The sequence below is a fragment of the Megalops cyprinoides genome, chromosome 2 (assembly GCF_013368585.1).
Source record: "Megalops cyprinoides isolate fMegCyp1 chromosome 2, fMegCyp1.pri, whole genome shotgun sequence".
Taxonomy (NCBI): domain Eukaryota; kingdom Metazoa; phylum Chordata; class Actinopteri; order Elopiformes; family Megalopidae; genus Megalops; species Megalops cyprinoides.
The window spans coordinates 5,756,459-5,775,679 of record NC_050584.1 but is presented as its reverse complement, the minus strand read 5'-3'; the positions used below and the strand labels follow the sequence as shown (position 1 = coordinate 5,775,679).

Here is a 19,221-nt window from a genome sequence, read left to right as displayed (position 1 = left end):
ATTAGGTTGTACTACTTCAGTTCCACGAAGTGAGGAAAAATGAATCATTGCTGCATACTTGTCCTGATCAAACCTGGTATTTTTGACACACTTCTTTTATTGTCTGAAAGCTGTCGGAGTAAAGAATTGCACCTTGCTCAATGTTACAACAGGAGCAACAGATGTGTTGCAAGCTCCCTTACCACCAGTTCAAATTGCTGCCCTCCTGCATCAGGGAAAAATTGAAATGCCTATATGGGTTCCTACAAGGAATTTGCTTTTAACATGCAAATTCTCATCTGGTTGTGATGATACTGTTGTTACTCTTGTTGTCACAATTGTTGATAAACATGCAGTTGTGAAACATGCAAGTTTTACATGTTTGCATTTATCTGGGCATAAAAGATTGCATGTGTCTTCTGTAATAATCTTTTTATTACAACATATCAAGGCTATGAAATTCAGAGGTCATTCTGCCTCACATAGGCACCCCTTTCATGTGTAACAGGTAACCTCAAACCTGTAGGTAGTTTAATTCCTAATGAAATTAGTCTAGCAGTGATTGTATTTCATCCATGCAAATTTTAATTTTTTTTGTTGTGGTCATTATTATTACACGCAGAACTGTGTACGAAACAGTGATAAGCACATATGTTCTTCTCTGCACTAGGCACTCTTGAGCACCCAGCCACAATCCATACTCAAGCTAGCAGACCTCTATACTTGAACTGACATTAGCAAAAGAAAAAGTCTTCACAGTAGCAATGTCATAATATAACCACCTATGTCCATATGGTACATTTGTACAGTATGTTTTTGAAAATTTGCTGTAACTGTGTCATTTGACCTGGGTGACATTTGGCAACTTGGGTATACAGTTATGTCCCTTAGTTTCTGCAGCATGTGATAACTAGCATCTATAGACATAATTCAGGCTTCCTTATTAAAATGTGTCTTCTAGCACCAAGGACCAATTTTCTAGCACCAACAGGAGTAAGAGATGGCTGTAAGTATCTTTAAAACTGTGAAACCTGAGGGCAGAACTGTCAAGCAGGCTATAATCAGCACCATATGTAACTTAAGTTCATGATCTTCCTACATAATGACAATATCCCCTCTGCCACTGGCCCAGAGCTCAACCATGAAAACCGAGGTGCTCCCAGTTAACTCCAGTAAATCAGGACTGTGAAAACAGGTGGTTTACCCTCACACTTAAAACACTATATTTTTAATGTAGTGTGACTTTCTGCAAATACCATATCTCATAATATTGTAGAGGTGCTTACCGAAGAAAACCACTTGCTTTATGCAGGACCTCTTCTGACCACAGGGCAACATTATATTCTTACTGGGAAGGCAGGTACACCATCTTTCAAGTTACAGGCTGGCAAGACACATATCATACCTAAACAAAAACCAAAAATGGCTCCTGTTGGGGGCATTCTACAGAAATATATGTTGAAAATATATATTTATTTACATTACCCAGATGTTGGCATCATTACAATTACTTTTATTGTAACTAAGTTCAACTCAGCACAGAGATTTTGAATTCAGCTTCATTCTGCCACACAATAAATGCTCAGACTTAGACATTTGTTATGTGTTGTATATATACTTTCATTTATGTCTACCCAGTCATTGAAAAACAATGTTTGGGCAGCCTAATTTTTCTGGCATGCCAGAAAAATGGCATGTCATTTCCCAATATTTCGCACAATTTTTAATCTTTGTTCATATATGTATGTAAAATAATTTTGGTTACTATGGTTGACAACTATCCTGTGTGTCTGATGAAAATACTGTACGTGCTAATAGCCATTTCTCTCTCACACTTGCATACTTTTAAATCTCATAAAGCTATTCATTACTTTAATGAACGGTAATGTGCCATGGTAGCAGTGAAAATTGAATACTGAATGAAGAATATTTTAAACGCGTTTATTAAGAAATTCACTGAAAACAGCTCGCAGCTTGCTAAACCGTTCTCTCCCAAGCTAACTCGTGATGTCAGCTAAACGTTAACTACATAACGTTAGAACACACGACCTCGCGAGGTGCAGCCGCTATTATACTCCGCTCGTCGCACACTAGCTAGCCTGCTATCTCATCAGCCTTTACACTACAGTCTACATAAATGCCTGGCAAATATTATCCAACTCTTACATGAGAACACGGTTTAGGTAGACACTCAAATATAACTAGTTACTGTATGACAAATCCATCAATCAATAGATGGTAGGCTACCCTACTCTACTGTTGCGGGTCTTCCACGGTAAGAGCCCGTTCACTTCCGTCTTTCTTTGATTACGATTGGCGCGAATATCTGATGGAGCCTCACAACACAACGGGGGAAGCTGAGCTCTCTGCGTAGATGAATGTATACTTTTTATTCAGAGAATGAAACACTGTTCGTCATTTTAAGAGCAAGGCATGTGTTCGCTTAATAGATAACATGATAATTGCCTTTGGTGTTATTCTAGCTGAAATACCCATTGTTAGCCAGCCTGCTGTTGTTGTTACTTAAGATTCTCGCTAGCTAATGTGCTGAGGTGAAGTGCGAGCAGTGACAGCGATTTTAGCTAGTTAGCTAACATTATCTGGCCAGTAACATTACCTAAACGCCTGTCAGAATACAGACGACACTCTTGCATGGTAGTAGAAAGTGAAGAATACTGTTATAAGGTGGTAGGTAGCATGTTTATAAGTTAATTTATACTTTGCTGTCTACACAAGCCAACTTAACAGCTACTGCTCAAGGCTAACATTAACGTTAGCTTGCTACTAGTTCGGTGGGATACGATTGTATAACGCTCCCGTAGCTTTACCAAATATCAAGCCAGCTAGCTATACGATTGTAACATTTGATGGACATTTTTACAGTTAGCGAATATCAGCTAAATCTAAGTAGCAAGCCAGCTATTATATGTGTTACGAAGTGTACATATAGTTGTAGACTCGGTAACGTTGGTTAAACTCGCTAGTCTTATTTCACATGAATCCTTTCAGGACTGCTGTGATTCTCATATGAAATCTTTTTTTTGTTGTTTGTTTAATTGTTGAAGATGGCCAAGACTTCAAAAGGGGACAGAGAGGGCTTTGTTGTGAAGTTTGTGGAAACCAATCAGCGAAAATCTGAACTTTCATCCAAGGCCTATGAGGTAAGAGCAGTGACTTTACCGAGTTCTGTTAGAATGGAGCACGGCTACAGCAGTGGCATTTCTAATGTGTTGGTAATGTGTACCCTGGTTGGTAACTGCAACCCCCCCCCCCCCCCCCCGCCAATGTACTAGGCCATCCTGGAGCTGCAGTCTGAAAAGTACCTGCAGACCATCGATGAGGAGACGGCACTGCACCTGGACCGCAATGACAAGTCTCTGTATGTCTTCAGCAACTTTTCCAGCCCTGCTTTTCATCACTGCAGGAAGGTGGGTGCCACTTAGTCAGATCATGCACACAGCGCTTCTATTGCTGTGCATTTCACATGGCGAAACAGACTTGTGTGCATAGAAAGACTGGTGAGATTAGGGGGTTTGTGCTGCTTCAGCAAAGGTCACTTAATTGACATGTATGTCCCTTTCTCCACAATACACTTAGTTCAGTAAAGGCATTAAGGTAAATTACTGTTGGTGGTAACTCAGCTGCAGTAGGGTTTTGTTCAGCAGTGCATTCCTGGGGCATGCTGGTGTGTCAGTGTGACTGCAAAAGCCAGCTTGGCATGTCCATGTCCATGTGCCAGCTTTCAATGTCCGCAGCCATTTCCTATTGAAGGTCCCTCCTGCTAAGCTTCTGCCTCCCTTTCCTGCTGTAGCTGGGGTGCAGAGTGGTGAGCCCGCTGGTCGTGCTCTACTGTCTGCAGCTGCAGCGCTGTGTGCCCAAGGCGGAGCAGCCAGTCTACAACATGGCCATGGCCGATGTCACCATCTCCTGCACCAGCCTGGACAAGGACACGCGGGTGAGCCGCCTGACCCGCTCACAGTGCGACACACACTCAGCCGTAAACATACAGTTTTTGCCTGTTGTTTTGTGACTAGGGATAGTTTGCTCCTAAATTTCCTTGCATTACATTATTTCCGCTCCGTAGTGTTAACTCTATAGCCATCAGCTTCAGGCCTGTCTCGTTCAGCTTGCACTGTACAGTGAATTGTCAATGAATGGGGTGTGCACATTAGTGTTTGTGCCCTCCACACACGGACGAGGTGCAACTGGCGCTACACAATGACTTTGTGATGAATGAGAGGGTATATTATAGCATGTCCCCCTCCTCATGTAAGTGAGACACAGCTGGGACTGTGCAATACATTGGTGTTGAGCGGGAGGGTATATGAGTGTGTGTGCTCTGTCCCAGGCTGAGGTGATGGAATTGGTGCAGCTGATGGGTGGCCGCGTGTACCGGGATCTCAACGTGTCCGTCACACACCTGGTGGCTGGGGAGGTGGGCAGCAAGAAGTACCTGGTGGCCGCCAGCCTGGGCAAGCCCATCTTGCTGCCCACCTGGGTCAGAGCATGCTGGGATAGATCTCAGGACAGGTAACAGGACCTCTGCCCACAGCTGGTTTACACAAGTGGCATGTTTTGAAATGAAGGCCAAGACCACATACATCTGTCAATATTTATCTCTAACCTTTGCATGGAACTCAGACACAACCTTCATTCTTGATTTATATCATACTTTCATGCTTTTATTATGACAACAGATAAACCAAGTCAATAACATACAAGAATTTATTGTCTCATTCTCACATGAGTTAGTATCTGCTCCTTTTTTCTGCTGCTTGTGTGTTTTACTGCCCACTAGCTGTAGGCTGTTCTGAGTACCAGTGACTCAACTGAATCAAACTGAAACACTTTAAAATTCTACTATTTAACTTCTTTATCTTGGGGCTTCATGTTATTGGATTTTATCATTGTGGTAAAGGGTGCAGTGGTATGCCATTTAGATGTCAGGTTAGATGTCACCCAGATGAAACCCGTGAAGACTGTGTATGCTGTGATGGTGGCGGTGACGGAATGGTGTTGGATCTCCCCCACCCCCCCACCCCCCCAGCCTGTTCCAGCACTCGGAGCTCCCCCTGGAGGAGTACCTGGTTCCTGTGCTGCGCGGCTGCACGGTGTGTGTCACGGGCCTGACGACCGTGGAGCGCAAGGAGGTGCAGCGGCTCTGTGAGCAGCATGGAGGCCTCTACACTGGCCACCTCAAGATGAACGAGTGCACGCACCTCATCGTCGGCGACCCCAAAGGTGCCCTCCTCCTCCTTCTCCTCCTACTTCTCTTCCTCCTCATCTACCTCCTTGCCCTCTCTCTCCCAGCGCTGTGGTTCTTTGCAGGAATGTGATCAATATCTATTCTTTTTTTTTTTGCTCTGTGGTCTTCTCATTGTCTTCATTTGGATAAGCTGACCGTGGCACAGTGTACCCTTAGAGGGTTTCATAGTTGTCCATTTTACTGAATCTGAATTTGACAGGATTAGCAGTTAATCCATTCACTCTCTCTCGTTGCCAGATGGCTTTTTGATGTTGATTTGCACATTTTTCGTCTCGGTCATCCTTCCCTGCTACTTTGGTATTGAATGATCCCGGCGCTTGTGACACAGACAGGCTAGTGAAACGTCCCCTCTCATCCATCTTCCCGCTGTGTCTCCAGGCCAGAAGTACGAGTGTGCGCGGAAGTGGAACGTGTACTGCGTGTCCTTGCACTGGCTGTTTGACAGCATCGAGAAGGGCTTCTGCCAGGACGAGAGCCGCTATCGCGTGGAGCCCCGAGCCCAGCCGGCCGGCCAGCCCAGCACCTCCACCCCGAGCGATAAGAGGAAAGATGCTGCTGCCCAGATGCGGGGTAATGTGGCTTTCACACCCTGCACCTGCTGTACAGGCTGAGAGGTGCTCGCTGTGCGGGTGTTGAGCCAAATTTTATTCGCTGCCCAAATTTGATTTGTCCTTAGAGTGAAAGAGTGTATCATGAAAGCTTGCTTCATGCAGTCATCGGCAGGGAGCTGGATAGCATGTGCTGCATGTGTTGTCTTAGTCTTTCTGTTGTGGGTTATAGATGCGTCTTTTCCCCCAGCAGGCACATCTCTGCTGGGCGTGAGCCAGATCTCCAACATCAGCCTGACATCTGTGAACGACTCGGCCCTCAGCACAGCCATAGCCAGCCGCCTTGGGACGCCCGATGCCCTGGACGCTCTGGACAGCACCACCTGCCCTGTGGATGATCTGCTGGACGGCTGCAAGGTCAGTGCCGTGCACCACAGTGCCAGCAGCTCAGTGAAGTGGAGCTGCATTTACCTGAGCTCCTGAGACTTCTCTCTTTTCAGCATGCACACAGGGCCATTGTCTTCTGACAGATGCCATGAATTGATGGTTACTTGTGCTGGCCTGTCTGAAAGTTCGTGGAACATGCATGTAAAATCGTATATTTTTCACCTTCCACTCAGAAACGGTTTCTTAACTCTGAGCATTATTGTGTGCATGTGGAAACCAGTGATCATGCTACCACAAGCAAAGCAAGCTTGGAGTCTCAGCTTATAACAGGTCACATTTTTAGTACTTGCTGACACAAAAGAAAGAATATTGCACTGTGCTGTTGTTCAAAAGACAGTGTTATAGGTCCAAAGTTTTTCACTCATATGTGTAGACCACCTGTATTTGTGGGACTGGAGCTGCTGCCTAGCACTCCATCCATCCATTGTATGAGGTTAGGGCTCTAATGTCATGCTGACTCCTGTCCTCCGGGCAGCTCTTCCTGTGCGGACTCTCGGGGAAGAGGCTGGAGAAGGTGCGGCGCATGGTGAACAGTGCCGGCGGCCTGCGCTTCAGCCAGCCCAGCGAGGAGCTCACCCACGTCATCATGGGGGAGCCAGACCATGACCTCGTCGGCTTCCTGTCCAAAGCCTCTCGCAGGTGAGGCTCCAGCGCCCGACCGGCTGCTTCACAGCCTACATGCCCGCCGGCATCGCACGCAGTGCTGCACCTGCTCATTGTTAAGCTGGGTACAACCCTTGCCCTAGAGAGCTGCAGACAGTTGCTTGTTGTTTCAGCAGAATTTTAAGTGAGTTGATTGGATCAGGCTCTTGATGAGCTACTTATCTCTTTGTTTGGGCTAGTGCTACGTTTATGTAGAACCTTCTCTAATTCAAAGGATAAATATAAATAAATGTGGCAGGGGATAAGCTTATCAAGCAGAGTACCTGTCGAATGGAAGTAATTTAAAGACTATAAATGTCTGTCAGGCTATTCTCATCGTTCCCCCTGCTCTTTTTGAATGGCCTGTTTTGACGTGTCCCAATCAGGCCCCACGTGGTGACAGTGCAGTGGCTGCTGGACAGCTTCTCCAAGGGCTGCCGGCTCCCGGAGGAGGGCTACTTCCACCCCGCCTGCCTGCCCCCTGCGCCGGCCTCCCCGGAGATGCCTGCCGCCTGTGCCCCTCCCCGTACGCCCGTCTCCTCCTCCGCGGGGCCACCATTTCCCAGCCCCAGCACTTCTCGCAAGAAGAAGGCAGAGGAGGAGCTGCTCTCACAGTACCTGGACCAAGAGCAGACTGTGGGTGAGGAGCTCATTTACCGCCATGCCTTCATATCACTGGGCATCTTAACCGCATGCAGCAGGGAACAGTATTATCAATGGTGCCCAGAAAATGTAACGTGATGGAACTATATAGGTGTGAAACATGTAATGTATGCTGTTTAGCAGGATCTTGCCCCTTTTGGTCACATCACATCGGTCCTCAAGCATTCACAATTCAGTCAAGAGTCACCAGTTGGTTCATGCTAGTACTGTTTAGTAGGAAAGCCAACATGGCAGCTATCTAAAGTGGGAGCTATGAGACTGACTGTTGATCATCCTCTGTCTTCGTATCCTTCCTCTTATGTTTCTGTCACAAAATGTCATTAATAGCAGTTTTGTACAAACTTTGTCTAAGCAGGTACACATGAATTTCAAAAACAGTAGAAGAATGCTGCAGCTGTGCATCTTGCCAGTCTCTAACACCGCCTTTCTGTAATTCTGCCCCTCTCTGACGTAGTTGAAGTGGCTCAGCCTGGCAGCAGTAGCAGAGGGCAGAGCACGCTCATCCCGGAGCCAGAGGCTTTAAACCCAGAGCCAGTGCAGCAGCAGGACTCCACCCTCGCCGGCCCAGAGGAGGGCGGCCTGTTTTCGGGGAGGTGCTTCCTGCTGGTCGGCTTTGGCGCAGAGGCCGAGGTCCAGCTGTCAGCGCTGGTGGCGGAGAATGGCGGGAAGGTGCTGGGTGCGCGCACACGCACGGTGGCCGACTACGCCATCGTGCCGCTGCTGGGCTGTGAGGTGGAAGCCACCGTAGCGGAGGTCGCTACGGACACCTGGCTGGTGAGGAAGACACACACACGGAAGCCTAGCCAGAACTGTATCTGCATTGTCAGCCAATCGCTAAAAAAGCACTAAAATACACCAGCAACTAGCAGAGGGCCTTACTACAATGAAACCAGAGGCAGAACAGAAGAAAACTATTTTTAGTAAATATGTTTACTCTGCAGTTTGTTTAATTCATTTATGTTATTTGTGTTTTCATCTAAAAATGTATATGTGGATGCAGTTGTACATGCTTGTATATAGTTGTTGAAATTCAACCACTTGAGCCCAAGATATTCAAAGGGATTTTTTTATACACACACATTTGATAAAAAAGGAAAATGTTTGTCCAGTTGTAAGGGGATTTCAGAACAACCCTTCTATATATGGAACAAAAGGACAAACAGTTCAGTAATGTATTTATTTACATAGATTAATTATTATGTATTTTTGTTCATACATTATTTTCATTTTTTTCCTTTACCAAGGAGTATCTACGTGCCCTGCATAGGGAGTGTAGCAGAAACTGTGTGAGATGTGTTGTAACCATGGTGTGCGCGGTGTGTGTGTGCGCAGGCGATGTGTGTGGAGCAGCAACGTGCGCTGGAGCTGTACTCGCACCCCCTCTTCACCCCGCTGGCTGTGCTGGACGGCAGAGCCCCCCTAAAGGACTGCGTGCTGTCCGTCAGCCAGTTCACTGGGGCCGAGCGCGAGTCCCTTGTGGAGCTGGCCAAGCACCTGGGTGCCAGGTGAGACAGCCTTGACCCCCGCCCCATCTGCATCACTGCGGCAGCTTCACTGTGGCGTAACATTGCAGATCATTTAACCATATCACAACCAGGCAACACAGTAGTCACAGTATTACACAGTATGACTGCTGCCTGGGTTCCCCTCCCTGAGTTCTGTGTCCCTCCTCCTGCAGTGTACAGGACTGCTTCGTGCGCACAGCCAACCAGCGCAAGGGCATGCTGGCCAGCACCCATCTGGTGCTGAGGACCCCGGAGGGCAGCAAGTACCAGGCCGCGCAGAAGTGGGGGCTGCCCGCGGTGACCATGCGCTGGGTGCTGGAGTCGGCCAGGAGGGGGCGCCGTGCCGACGAGAGCAACTTCCTTGTGGACCGTCCACCCTCTCCAGGTCAGACACCAGGGCGGGAAGGAAGACGGCCTTTCCTTTGTGTCGCGTTCTCAAAGGGGCTCAGTGATTACCTGCACATTTACACGTGATGGTTATTTGTGAATGTGTGAAAGAAGTGAGTGTGGGAGAGAGTCGGTGGACCTTGTACTCGGTAGAATAATATGTGTCTTAGTAGCCCCTGTATCCCGAGGTCTGCGTTTGCCAGAGCGCCTCAGTCTGGAGCTGCATGTGAATGAGCCTGCATGTGTTTGCCCCGTGTCCGCTCCTCAGAGAGAGAGGATGAGAGCTTCGTCGGGGGGTCTCAGAAGGCCCCTGAGCCTGCGCCCCGCGCCTCCCCGGAGATCCCCCTACTGGGGCCACAAGGCGGGGCGACCGTCACCCCCCTGGACGTGGGTCGCTTCCAGAGCAAGGCCTTCCGCTCTGCGCTCAGGCAGGGTCGTCAACAGGAGGATACGATCCAGGAGCAGGAAGGCAGGAGAGCAGCCCAGAGAGAGCCCTCTCTGCAGCTGGACACGCCCTCCCGCTTCCTGTGCAGAGATCAGCTCTTCAGACCAACTTTCAACGTCAAGGTGAGCATGTGACTGCACTGCCTCTGTCGCGTGGCCAGTGGTGTTACATCAGCGTGTTACTTTTCTTACTCCAGGCCTTGAGATAGCAGATCCTGCATTAGCATGGATTAAGTGTTAGCATCAGAGCACCTTTGTTTGGTTACGTTTTCCCCAGTCCCAGCGGGGTTGTGAGACAGGAAGCATGAATAAAGCAGAGGTGCTTGTGTGTTTGTGGTTGAAGCTGCAGTATGTGTGCACAGGATGCGTTGGCTGCTCTGGAGACCCCAGGGGGCAGGACACAGCAGGGCAGAGGGGTCGCAACCCCGCTGTCGGAGGTCATCGGGAGGAACCTGCAGGTGGCCCTGGCCAACAGCACCCGCGGCCACATCAGCGCGATGACTGCCCTGACCGCCAGCCCTCAGCTGAGCAGGGAGCCGGAGCGCGCGGTACGTAACCACGTACGCTCACACTCTTTCGCACACCTGGGGCCAAGTCCATTCCTCCTCTTCTTTCCCCCTGTGGCCTTCATCGGGTGGCCCTTCAACACGATGTTTTGCTGACGTCCCTGAGCGGGCCACTTGAGTAGGTGAGCAGGGAAGAGGGGTGAGAGGCAGGAAGTTTAAATCCTTCAGTCTGGGACATGGCTTTATTCAGCCAAGCTCAGCGTCAGTCAGTGGTGTTCTGCGGCACATTTGTTTGATAATCAGTGCTCGTTCATGCATCTTCTACAGGCAGTACTCAACTGCAGAAGCACCCGGGCTGCACTAATGTATTGCCGACACCCAGATCCAGCAAAGGCGCGCTTATGTGATGTATGTCCCTGCGACGGCTGTGGTTTGCAGGTGCAGGAGAAGCAGCCTGCTCCCCTGGCAGGCGTGGTGATCTGCGTCAGCAAGAAGCTGAGCAAGAAGCAGAGCGAGCTGAACGCCATCGCTGCCTCGCTGGGCGCAGACTTCAGGTTTCACCCCCCCGCCCCCCCCCGCCCCCCCGCCCCGTGGAGTTCTGACCGCACGCACAACACTGTACCAACAGCAGGCTCTCCAACGCTTAGTCTTATTCATTCCTGAGGGTTGGGTACCAGTATATATGCGCATGGTAATGATGGTCATGTTATTATCGTTATACATGGCACGTGCAACCGTGAGTGAAGGGTCAGCTTGACTACCCTCTTTGCTAGTCAGCCATGCATTTGACAGTCAGGTTGTTGAAGCCCCACTACACACGAATGTAGGCCTGTCTGAGTGTGGTTCCCCTTTACTATTTGTAGTGTCTGTGTGGATGAGTGACGATGCGGTGACGGGTGTGTTGCTCCGTCTCTCAGGTGGTCCTGCGATGACACGGTGACCCACTACATCTACCAGGGGCGAGTCGGGGACAGCAGCCGGGAGTACAGGGCAGTGAAGGAGAGAGGGGTGCACGTGGTCTCCCAGCACTGGCTGCAGGCGGTATGTGTGCGAGGACCCTTCGGTCATGCCAGCGTTACTGCAGGTCACTGTGTCTGAGCTCATTCCGTGGCTTTATCTTAAGGCTGGTTTATGTAAAAGCACTCCTGGAGATGAAGCCTGTCAGCTGCAGAGCCAAACCACCTGTTTAATACTGAGTGCAAGCAGAGAGGCAGCAGTAACATCAGTCTCAGTTTGGTGTGCCTCTCTTAGGGATTTAACAGCCTTCCACAGTCAAGACACAGCACCGGGTAACAGCCACACACAATCTCCAGTGCAAACAAAATATTTTCTCTCAGTTTTTGCCTAAAATGGAAGCAGCACCAATGTGTCACCCGAGATGATGTTTCTTCGAAAAGCATGATGAAACAACAAAGTCGTGTTTTGTCGTGAATGATAATCATGTCCACCCTAGTGTCACGTTATAAATGAATGCTGATGACATCTTTGGGTGCGTACTTATCTGCAAGGTTCTTTGTGCTTTGCAGGAAGCATGTGACTCACTCGTAGTCAGAGGTATGCGCGAGCGCTTTAGAATGCAGCCCTGCTCCGACCCCACAGAGAATGCTGAATAGCCCATTGTGTGCTTCTGTGTTGCAGTGTGCAGAGGAGCAGAAGCATGTGTCCGAGTCCCTGTACCCCTTCACCTACAACCCCAAGATGAGCCTGAACCTCAGCCAGGTGGCAGACAGCACACAGAGGTCACCCCCAGCATCTCGCGCTCAGGCCAGAGACCTCACCGAGACCCCGGGGGACAGGGTGAGCACAGCCAATCTTACATGTTAAATAAATATTACTACATGTGGAACTCATGACACGCCAGATTAAGAGAACTATTCCACATTTTTGTCTTAATAAGAATAAGAATAAGAAATACTTTATTAATCCCGAAGGAAATTTGAGTGTCACAACTGCACTGTCCGGCACACATCTTGTGTAGAACCCAGTCCCTTCCATTTATAGGCTAGAGAAAGGAACAGCGGGGTGAGATAAGTTGCTGAGCCATTAGGTCCCCTATTTTCGTTTACTTAAGTAATGGGTCTGTGTTACTACAAATACAGCTTCCAGAATATTAGTCATATTTTGAGCTGTCAATTGTTCACACAAGCAGAGGCCTACCTTTTTGTGGCCATTTATGCACAGTGAAAACTAGACATTGCCTTCTCATTTGTTGACATTATTTGTACATTGTCCTTATTTGGCCAAAGCCCTTCACTCCAGTGACTTAAGGAGCAAAATCAGTACTGTTACCAGGCATGAGTGCAAGAGACAGTATAACAACCAAAAGAAAAACAGACCGATAGATGAGACCAAGAGCTTAAACATTCAAAAGCATTAACTTCCGGTGCACACGGATCGTGGGAGTCAGATTTTATATATTTAGATAAAGATGTAAATCAATCTGAAAATAAATTGTAGACAATATAAATCAACCTCATCACAAATAAATAAGAATGTTACATTAACACAGTTTGACACCAAACACTAACATGCATCATCATTTTACACAAGTGAAGGACAGAACAGAGAGGAGTGATGCAGATGAGTGGATTTTTACAACAGAAGTACAAGTATCCAAATACCCCTTGCAGTTTTAGTGTCTGCCAAGCGTAGAACCTATAATCTTCCATTCTGAACTTGAGAGCCTAGCACCAGCTCCAGTTCAGCCCTGCACCAGATACCTGTACTGACCGGGTCCTTTTCTCAGTCCCTGTGTGGCCCGGAGGACAACGGCAAAGAAAGCAGAAAAACCCTACAGTGTGTCAGCAATGGAGATGCTGAGAAAGAGCCGGCAGAGCAGGACAACACGGAGCAGAGAGGTACTTCGTTTCACACGCACAAAATGGCTGCCATGTAAACTAATCTTTTTTTTTTTTTTGTGTCTCTTTAATCGTTGTGCTTTCCAACAGCATGGATTTGATAGTTTTATGATGCTATTTCTAAAGTACAGTTTTAGCGAATGAATGTTTATTCTGTATTAGTGTGGTGGATGGCCATATTGTAGATAGATAAGTGAGCCAGTATTTTGAGTAGTCGGTGTGATTGAGCAGCTGATTCACTGTTTGACAGAGCAGTGTGTGCACTGCCCGAGCTGCATACCACAGTTGCTCTCTCTCCCTCCCTCTGCTCAGACCTGGCGGAGGCCCTGGAGATGAGGGAGAACCTGCAGCGCCAGCTCCAGGAAATCATGTCAGCCACCACTCTGGCCAGTGGGCGGCGCTCTTCCACTAGGCTGGCGAGGGTTGGATCGGGAGGGCTGGACACCAACCCGCACACCCCTGACAGCGCGGGCCGAGCCGGGAGGACGGGAAGGAGCCGCGCGCTAGAGGCCCTACGGTACGAGAGTCCCGAATGAGTGGGGCCTTGCTGACACGTGCAGGTTTATTAACAGACGCTTTGAAAGGGTTTTCATGGCGCTCCATTATTTCCGAAGTTCACAGCTACTTAACCCCAGCAGCTGTCTTCACCTGACCTCCAGCCGTCCCCCTCCTCTCGCAGGCACTCCCGGCGGGCCGCCCCGGAGGTTAACACGGAGCCCTCGCAGAGCGAGCAGATCGTGTGGGATGACCCCACTGCGCGGGAGGAGCGCGCCAAGCTGGCCGACAACCTACAGTGGCCCGGCAGCCCCTCCCAGCACTCGGACCCACTGCCCCTGCATGGCCTGGGGGGCGCGGTCAACGGCCACGCAGAGCCCAGAGACCACACCAGGGAGTCCATGACCGACTCCGAGCTGGTGGAAATGGGTGAGGGAGCTGGGAGGGAAAAGGGGAGGGGCGTGTACATAATCGCTGAGGTAGAGTGCAGCCTGCTTTTCTTACATTGGAACATGGAATAAGTCAGCGTTAATCGCTCGCCCCTCCAGTGTCATGACTCATTAAATGGGTTTGTGGAGACAAATGATTATATCAGAGCCTTTTAGGAATGGTGACTTTTTGCTAACCTCTGTTCTCCCCTGGTACTCCGGTCCCACAGCGGCCTGCGATGTGATCGATGAGCACATGGGAAAGAAGGCCTTAACGCCCCCCCAGGAGGAGACGGAGCCCCGGATTCTCACCCCCCAGGCGCCCAGCATCGCCTTCCCCATCACCAACCCTCCCATGCCACCCCAGCCGCAGGTAGACCAGTGTGCCCGTTCCTGTGTGCTTCCCTCTGCGCGCAGGTCCACGCTGTGCGTCTCTGTACCTCTGACAGCGGCAGTAAAGTTGCAGCTCTGCTCCCTGTGCAGGCGGAGGACATTAGCGAGGCGGCGGAGGCCGAGGCAGAGCCGCCGCGGTTCCAGCTCTCATCCCTCAACCCGCAGGAGCGAATCAACTACAGCCACCTGATAGATGAGCTGGGTGAGCCTCTCGAGCCCCCGGACCCCTGCAGCGCTGTGTACGTCTCTCCGTCTGTCTGACAGCCCGTCCCTGTGTCCTGCCCCCCACAGGAGGAGTGGTCCTGGACAAGCAGTGCTTCGACCCCAGCTGCTCCCACATCATCGTCGGACAGCCGCTGCGCAACGAGAAGTACCTGGCCGCCATGGCCGCTGGGAAGTGGATCCTGCACCGCTCCTACCTGGAGGCCTGCCGCGCTGTCGGCCGCTTCGTCCAGGTGAGCACCCGAGACTCCGACGCTCTTCCGCTCACCCGCAGCCCGGTTTTACTACAGCAGGGTTCCGTATGACACTTCCTGTGTTGTCTGTCTGTACCAGGAGGAGGACTATGAGTGGGGCAGCAGCTCCATCCTGGAAGCCCTGCCCGGCATCAGCCCCCAGCAGCGCAGGCTGGCCCTGGCAGCCATGAGGTGGCGGAGGAACCTGCAGGGCCAGCAGGGCCGAGAGGTAAACCTCCTGTGTTCCGCTCTGTTCTCATATTGATCAACACAGAAAAAGGCTCTGACTGCTCAGCGGTCGCGTCAGTGTCAAAGTGCGGAGACTGTTCCTGTGGAGCCTGACAGAAGGCCCAGCCTGCCTTCACTGCGGTCAGGTTACACGCCCCCTGTCCCGCCCTAATGCCACCCCTACCGCCCTCCACATTCCCTGCAGGGAGCCTTCAGTGGTTGGACTGTCATGCTGAATATCGACACAGCGCGAGAGGCGGGGTTCCGACGGCTCCTGCAGTCTGGGGGTGCCAAGGTGAGAGCGCCTCAGCCTGTCTGTGTCCGTAGTAGGGGTCGAGTGATATGGTTTTTTCAAGGCCGATCCGATAATGATTACCTGTGACAAAAGGAGGACTATAACCGATATTTCAGGCCGATATTTGAATTCTTTTAACGTTTTTTTTTTTTTCAGTGTGAAAAGAAATAGGCTGTGACAAAATGGATTTAATTACAAACCCTCTTTAGTTAGTGTTATGTTTTCAGGCATAAAGTTAAATAAAGAGCAAAATGATCAAGTGAAAATTCTTTCTCAAAGATAAAAGTAAACTGAAAATTGCAATAACTAAAATGACCACATTTGGCAAGATTATCTGTGAGGGTCACATTTGAGCTGCAGCGTGGGTGTGATGGTGTGCACGTTCGAATGAGACGGTGTACGAGAGAGAGACAGGGCCTACTAAAAGGGGGCTAATCGTGTAGTTGTGGGTAAATTTCTCTATGGTTATCTTATTTTGGCTACGCAACAGATGCCTATTGCTATTTCAGAAGCATTCAATTATCGGACGAACAATGGCAAACATTGCATAAGAAATAAAGCGAATTGATACATCATTTAGGCTGCATTTTCATCATAAAGTATGAAAGATCAAACCTTAAATCTAGCCTGTGCGTCCACGCTTTTTCTGAAGCTGCGGGGAGATTCTAGGAGCCCATTTGTTCATAAGTCATTTATGTGAAAAATGGACAGCTCATACAAAAGTAGGGTACCGTGTGGAAGGACTGTGATAAAGTTAGCGAAAATACTGTGAAGTGCTGCAAATTTTTATTTTAATTACTCTACTTCCATGATGATGATGAGGCCAAATGAAGAGACATTGAAGCGGCAAACGGGTATTTTCAGCTTTACCGCGAGGTTCCGACATACAGTGCACACACAAACGAGCTAAAGTTTAATTTCGGGAACGGTTGCTTAAATGGCGACTGTAATTCAGAAGGGCTGTGCTTTAGGGTAAATTTCTTTGAATGTTTCATTTGAAAGAATAAATATACATTACTATTTGTTAAATGTGCAGTGTCAAACTTGCACCAGTTAGTCCTTATTACAAGTCCATATTTCTTTTATATTCCAAGCTTGTTTTTTAGCTTAAGCGTAGACTACTTATACTGATTCAAAAAGGTACAATTAGCCTTGTGCAATTTGGTTGACGGCATGATTTGAGCACAACGACCCTTTCACTGGATACTTACCTTCCATCCTTATTTCCAGCAGCAGGTCTGAGAAAACGTTTGATTTTCACCGTCAGATAGCGTTGTCTGTCTCGGCCGATGAGGGAATTTTGTGGAATGTTAGCCATACCAGTAGCAGTTTTTCTGACAGAGGAGATGTGTCGGGATAGTACACGCATTGCTTTTAAAAGTTTTTTTTTTTTTTTTTAAATCGGGAATTTAGATAAAAATATACAGAGGACCGATAATCAAAAATTTGCAAATAACGGCCCCGATTATCTAACGACCCGGTAATCGGGTGACCCCTAGTCCGTACCTCTTCGCTTCTCCTCTCTTTCCACAGCCGCATGACAGTCATGATCACCCCTCTCCCCAGGTGTTCCCCAGCCCCCTCCCCGCCCTCTACAAGGAGACCACACACCTGTTTGCAGACTTCAGCCGACTGAAGCCAGGCGACTTCCGTGTGAACGTACAGGAGGCTGTGGCCCAGGGGGTGAAGTGCCTGAAGCCAGAGTTCATTGCCGACTACCTGATGCAGGTGACAGTTGTGGGTGGGGCGTAGAGATAGGCAGCATAACAGGGATTGATGTGGAAAAGAACAGTCAGGTGAGCACAGGCCGTGCTGTTCTGCCTGCATTTCATTTTGGACAGAAGTAAAGGCTTTAGGAATGAAAGAATGGGGGCACCGCGTGAAACCCCTGAGGTAAGAGAGATATAATGTTTCAGAAGTTAATGAGGCTGGCTCTGAGAAAGTAAAACCCAGAGCCAGCGTTTGGTTGGATGTTCTCAGCTTTTTAGCATTGTCAGGGTCACTGACTGATGTGTGCAGTGTATCCAGAATGAATGGAACAGCTTAACAGTTTTTACTTGTGATCCATTAGCACAGCTGGATATTTACTGAGTAAACTGGGGTTCATTGCCCAAGGGCACAATACACCCAGCTAAAACTTTCCCTCAGGGTCATTGTCAAATACTTTTTCCAGACTTCTTGAAATTAATTTCAGGCTCCCATAAGATATACTTGTTAAAATGGTGATTTTTTTTTTCTTTGAGAAAACAGCCCTCTGTGTCTATTAACCGCCTAAGAGTGTGTGCACAGGGCCAGCGCAGTCTTAGGGAATCAGTATATGGGGCTGCAAAGGGCGTAGTCGTTCAGAGTGCAGGCCAATAGCTTAGGCCAGAGTTGAAGCCTGAACTGTGTAATTCATCAACAATAACTGGGAACCCTTGGTGGCGGAACATAATTGGCTTTTTTCTGCTAGCATGGTTTTAACCAGCCAGGATCCCCTCATCTCTGCTCTACTCATGACATCAGGGAGAAGCGGCATTCAGCATTTGCTCTCCCAATGTACTGTGGGACTTGTAGTGTGTAGTATAGTAATTGTTGCCATGTGTGTATCAAAGGATAGCATTCAATGTAGAGGGAGTCTCGCAGTAAAACAAGCCAAATGTACAAATGACAGCTCCAATGTAGTTGGAGGGTTTTTCCAAGATGAAAAAACGGGGGGGGGCAGGACATACTGTAACTACACTAAAAAGCTTCATACTGTTGGACAGATGGAGCTAACTGCTGTTTCACCCCCAGGAGCCGTCGCCCACAGCGGAGCTGTATTACCTGCCCGAGGCTGCGCAGCACCTGCAGGGCGATGCCTGCAGCAGCCGAGCCACGCCGTCACGCAAGCGCAAAGCCTCCGGAGACTCCGCCACGCTGAAGAAGACCAGGCTCATGTGAGACCGGGCCAGCACACCCTCCTGCCTCTCTGCAGTTTTTACACACTTCACCTTCTTTCCTGTAACAATAGTAATAAGAAAGACTACGTTTGTAAATAAGATTTTTATTTGTACGAAAAATAAAATGAATGCAACTTGAAGCATTGAGTGCGATTCTGTGGAACTGCTATGCTTTGGCTGTAGTTGGAAAGTTTTATCCTCTGAATTTGTTTTAACATAGTTGTGTTAAATCAGTTTTTATTAATCAATTTTTACTATCCCAGTAATGTGAATGGCTTCATTATAGCCATTTGCCTACTGAAAAGGAAACTGAGTTTTGATGAATGTATGTTTAGTATGAGTGAACAGCAGGGGGTTCAAGAAAAAAGGCAAGGATGGTAACTACCATGATCATAATTTCACAGAGAATGGTTGGAGGGCAGTTAAGGGCAGCCGGCCTTTCTCAAACACAGGGTCCACATGAAACATTGAGATACTTAAAGGAATCCCTGTCAGTACCTGACAATCTGATTGCAAACTGATCTGAAACCACAGTAAAACTGCTGCTTGTGTTCGAATCCTCAAACACAGGAAACAGCAATACAAGTTTATGTAGTATATAATTGTATAATCTAGTGATACATAATTTTTCTGTTAATCATTTAACAACTTTAGGATCTTTAGCATAATCAAAATATTCAGTGTTCCCAATACTTGAGGAAGGTGCCTCGTTGATTTTCATTTCAGTCTAAAACTATCCCTATACTTTGCCATTGGGTAAA

The 19,221-nt window shown here is 48.6% G+C and overlaps 1 protein-coding gene across 1 annotated transcript; it reads left to right on the top strand.

Moving 5' to 3' along the window:
* The first annotated feature begins 2,298 nt into the window (after window positions 1-2,298).
* On the top strand, window positions 2,299-18,473 carry topbp1 (DNA topoisomerase II binding protein 1). The gene is made up of 28 exons (XM_036521265.1): window positions 2,299-2,359; window positions 3,045-3,140; window positions 3,273-3,407; window positions 3,791-3,934; window positions 4,328-4,509; window positions 5,027-5,220; window positions 5,624-5,815; window positions 6,047-6,210; window positions 6,716-6,879; window positions 7,269-7,522; window positions 8,000-8,319; window positions 8,878-9,050; window positions 9,224-9,435; window positions 9,706-10,004; window positions 10,244-10,429; window positions 10,826-10,941; window positions 11,305-11,428; window positions 12,026-12,184; window positions 13,134-13,245; window positions 13,558-13,762; window positions 13,925-14,169; window positions 14,399-14,541; window positions 14,652-14,763; window positions 14,853-15,016; window positions 15,117-15,245; window positions 15,450-15,539; window positions 17,106-17,267; window positions 18,315-18,473. Exons 1-28 carry the CDS (start codon window positions 2,354-2,356, stop codon window positions 18,459-18,461), a joined length of 4,629 nt encoding a protein of 1,542 aa, XP_036377158.1. The 5' UTR covers window positions 2,299-2,353; the 3' UTR covers window positions 18,462-18,473.
* The last annotated feature ends 748 nt before the right edge of the window (window positions 18,474-19,221 follow it).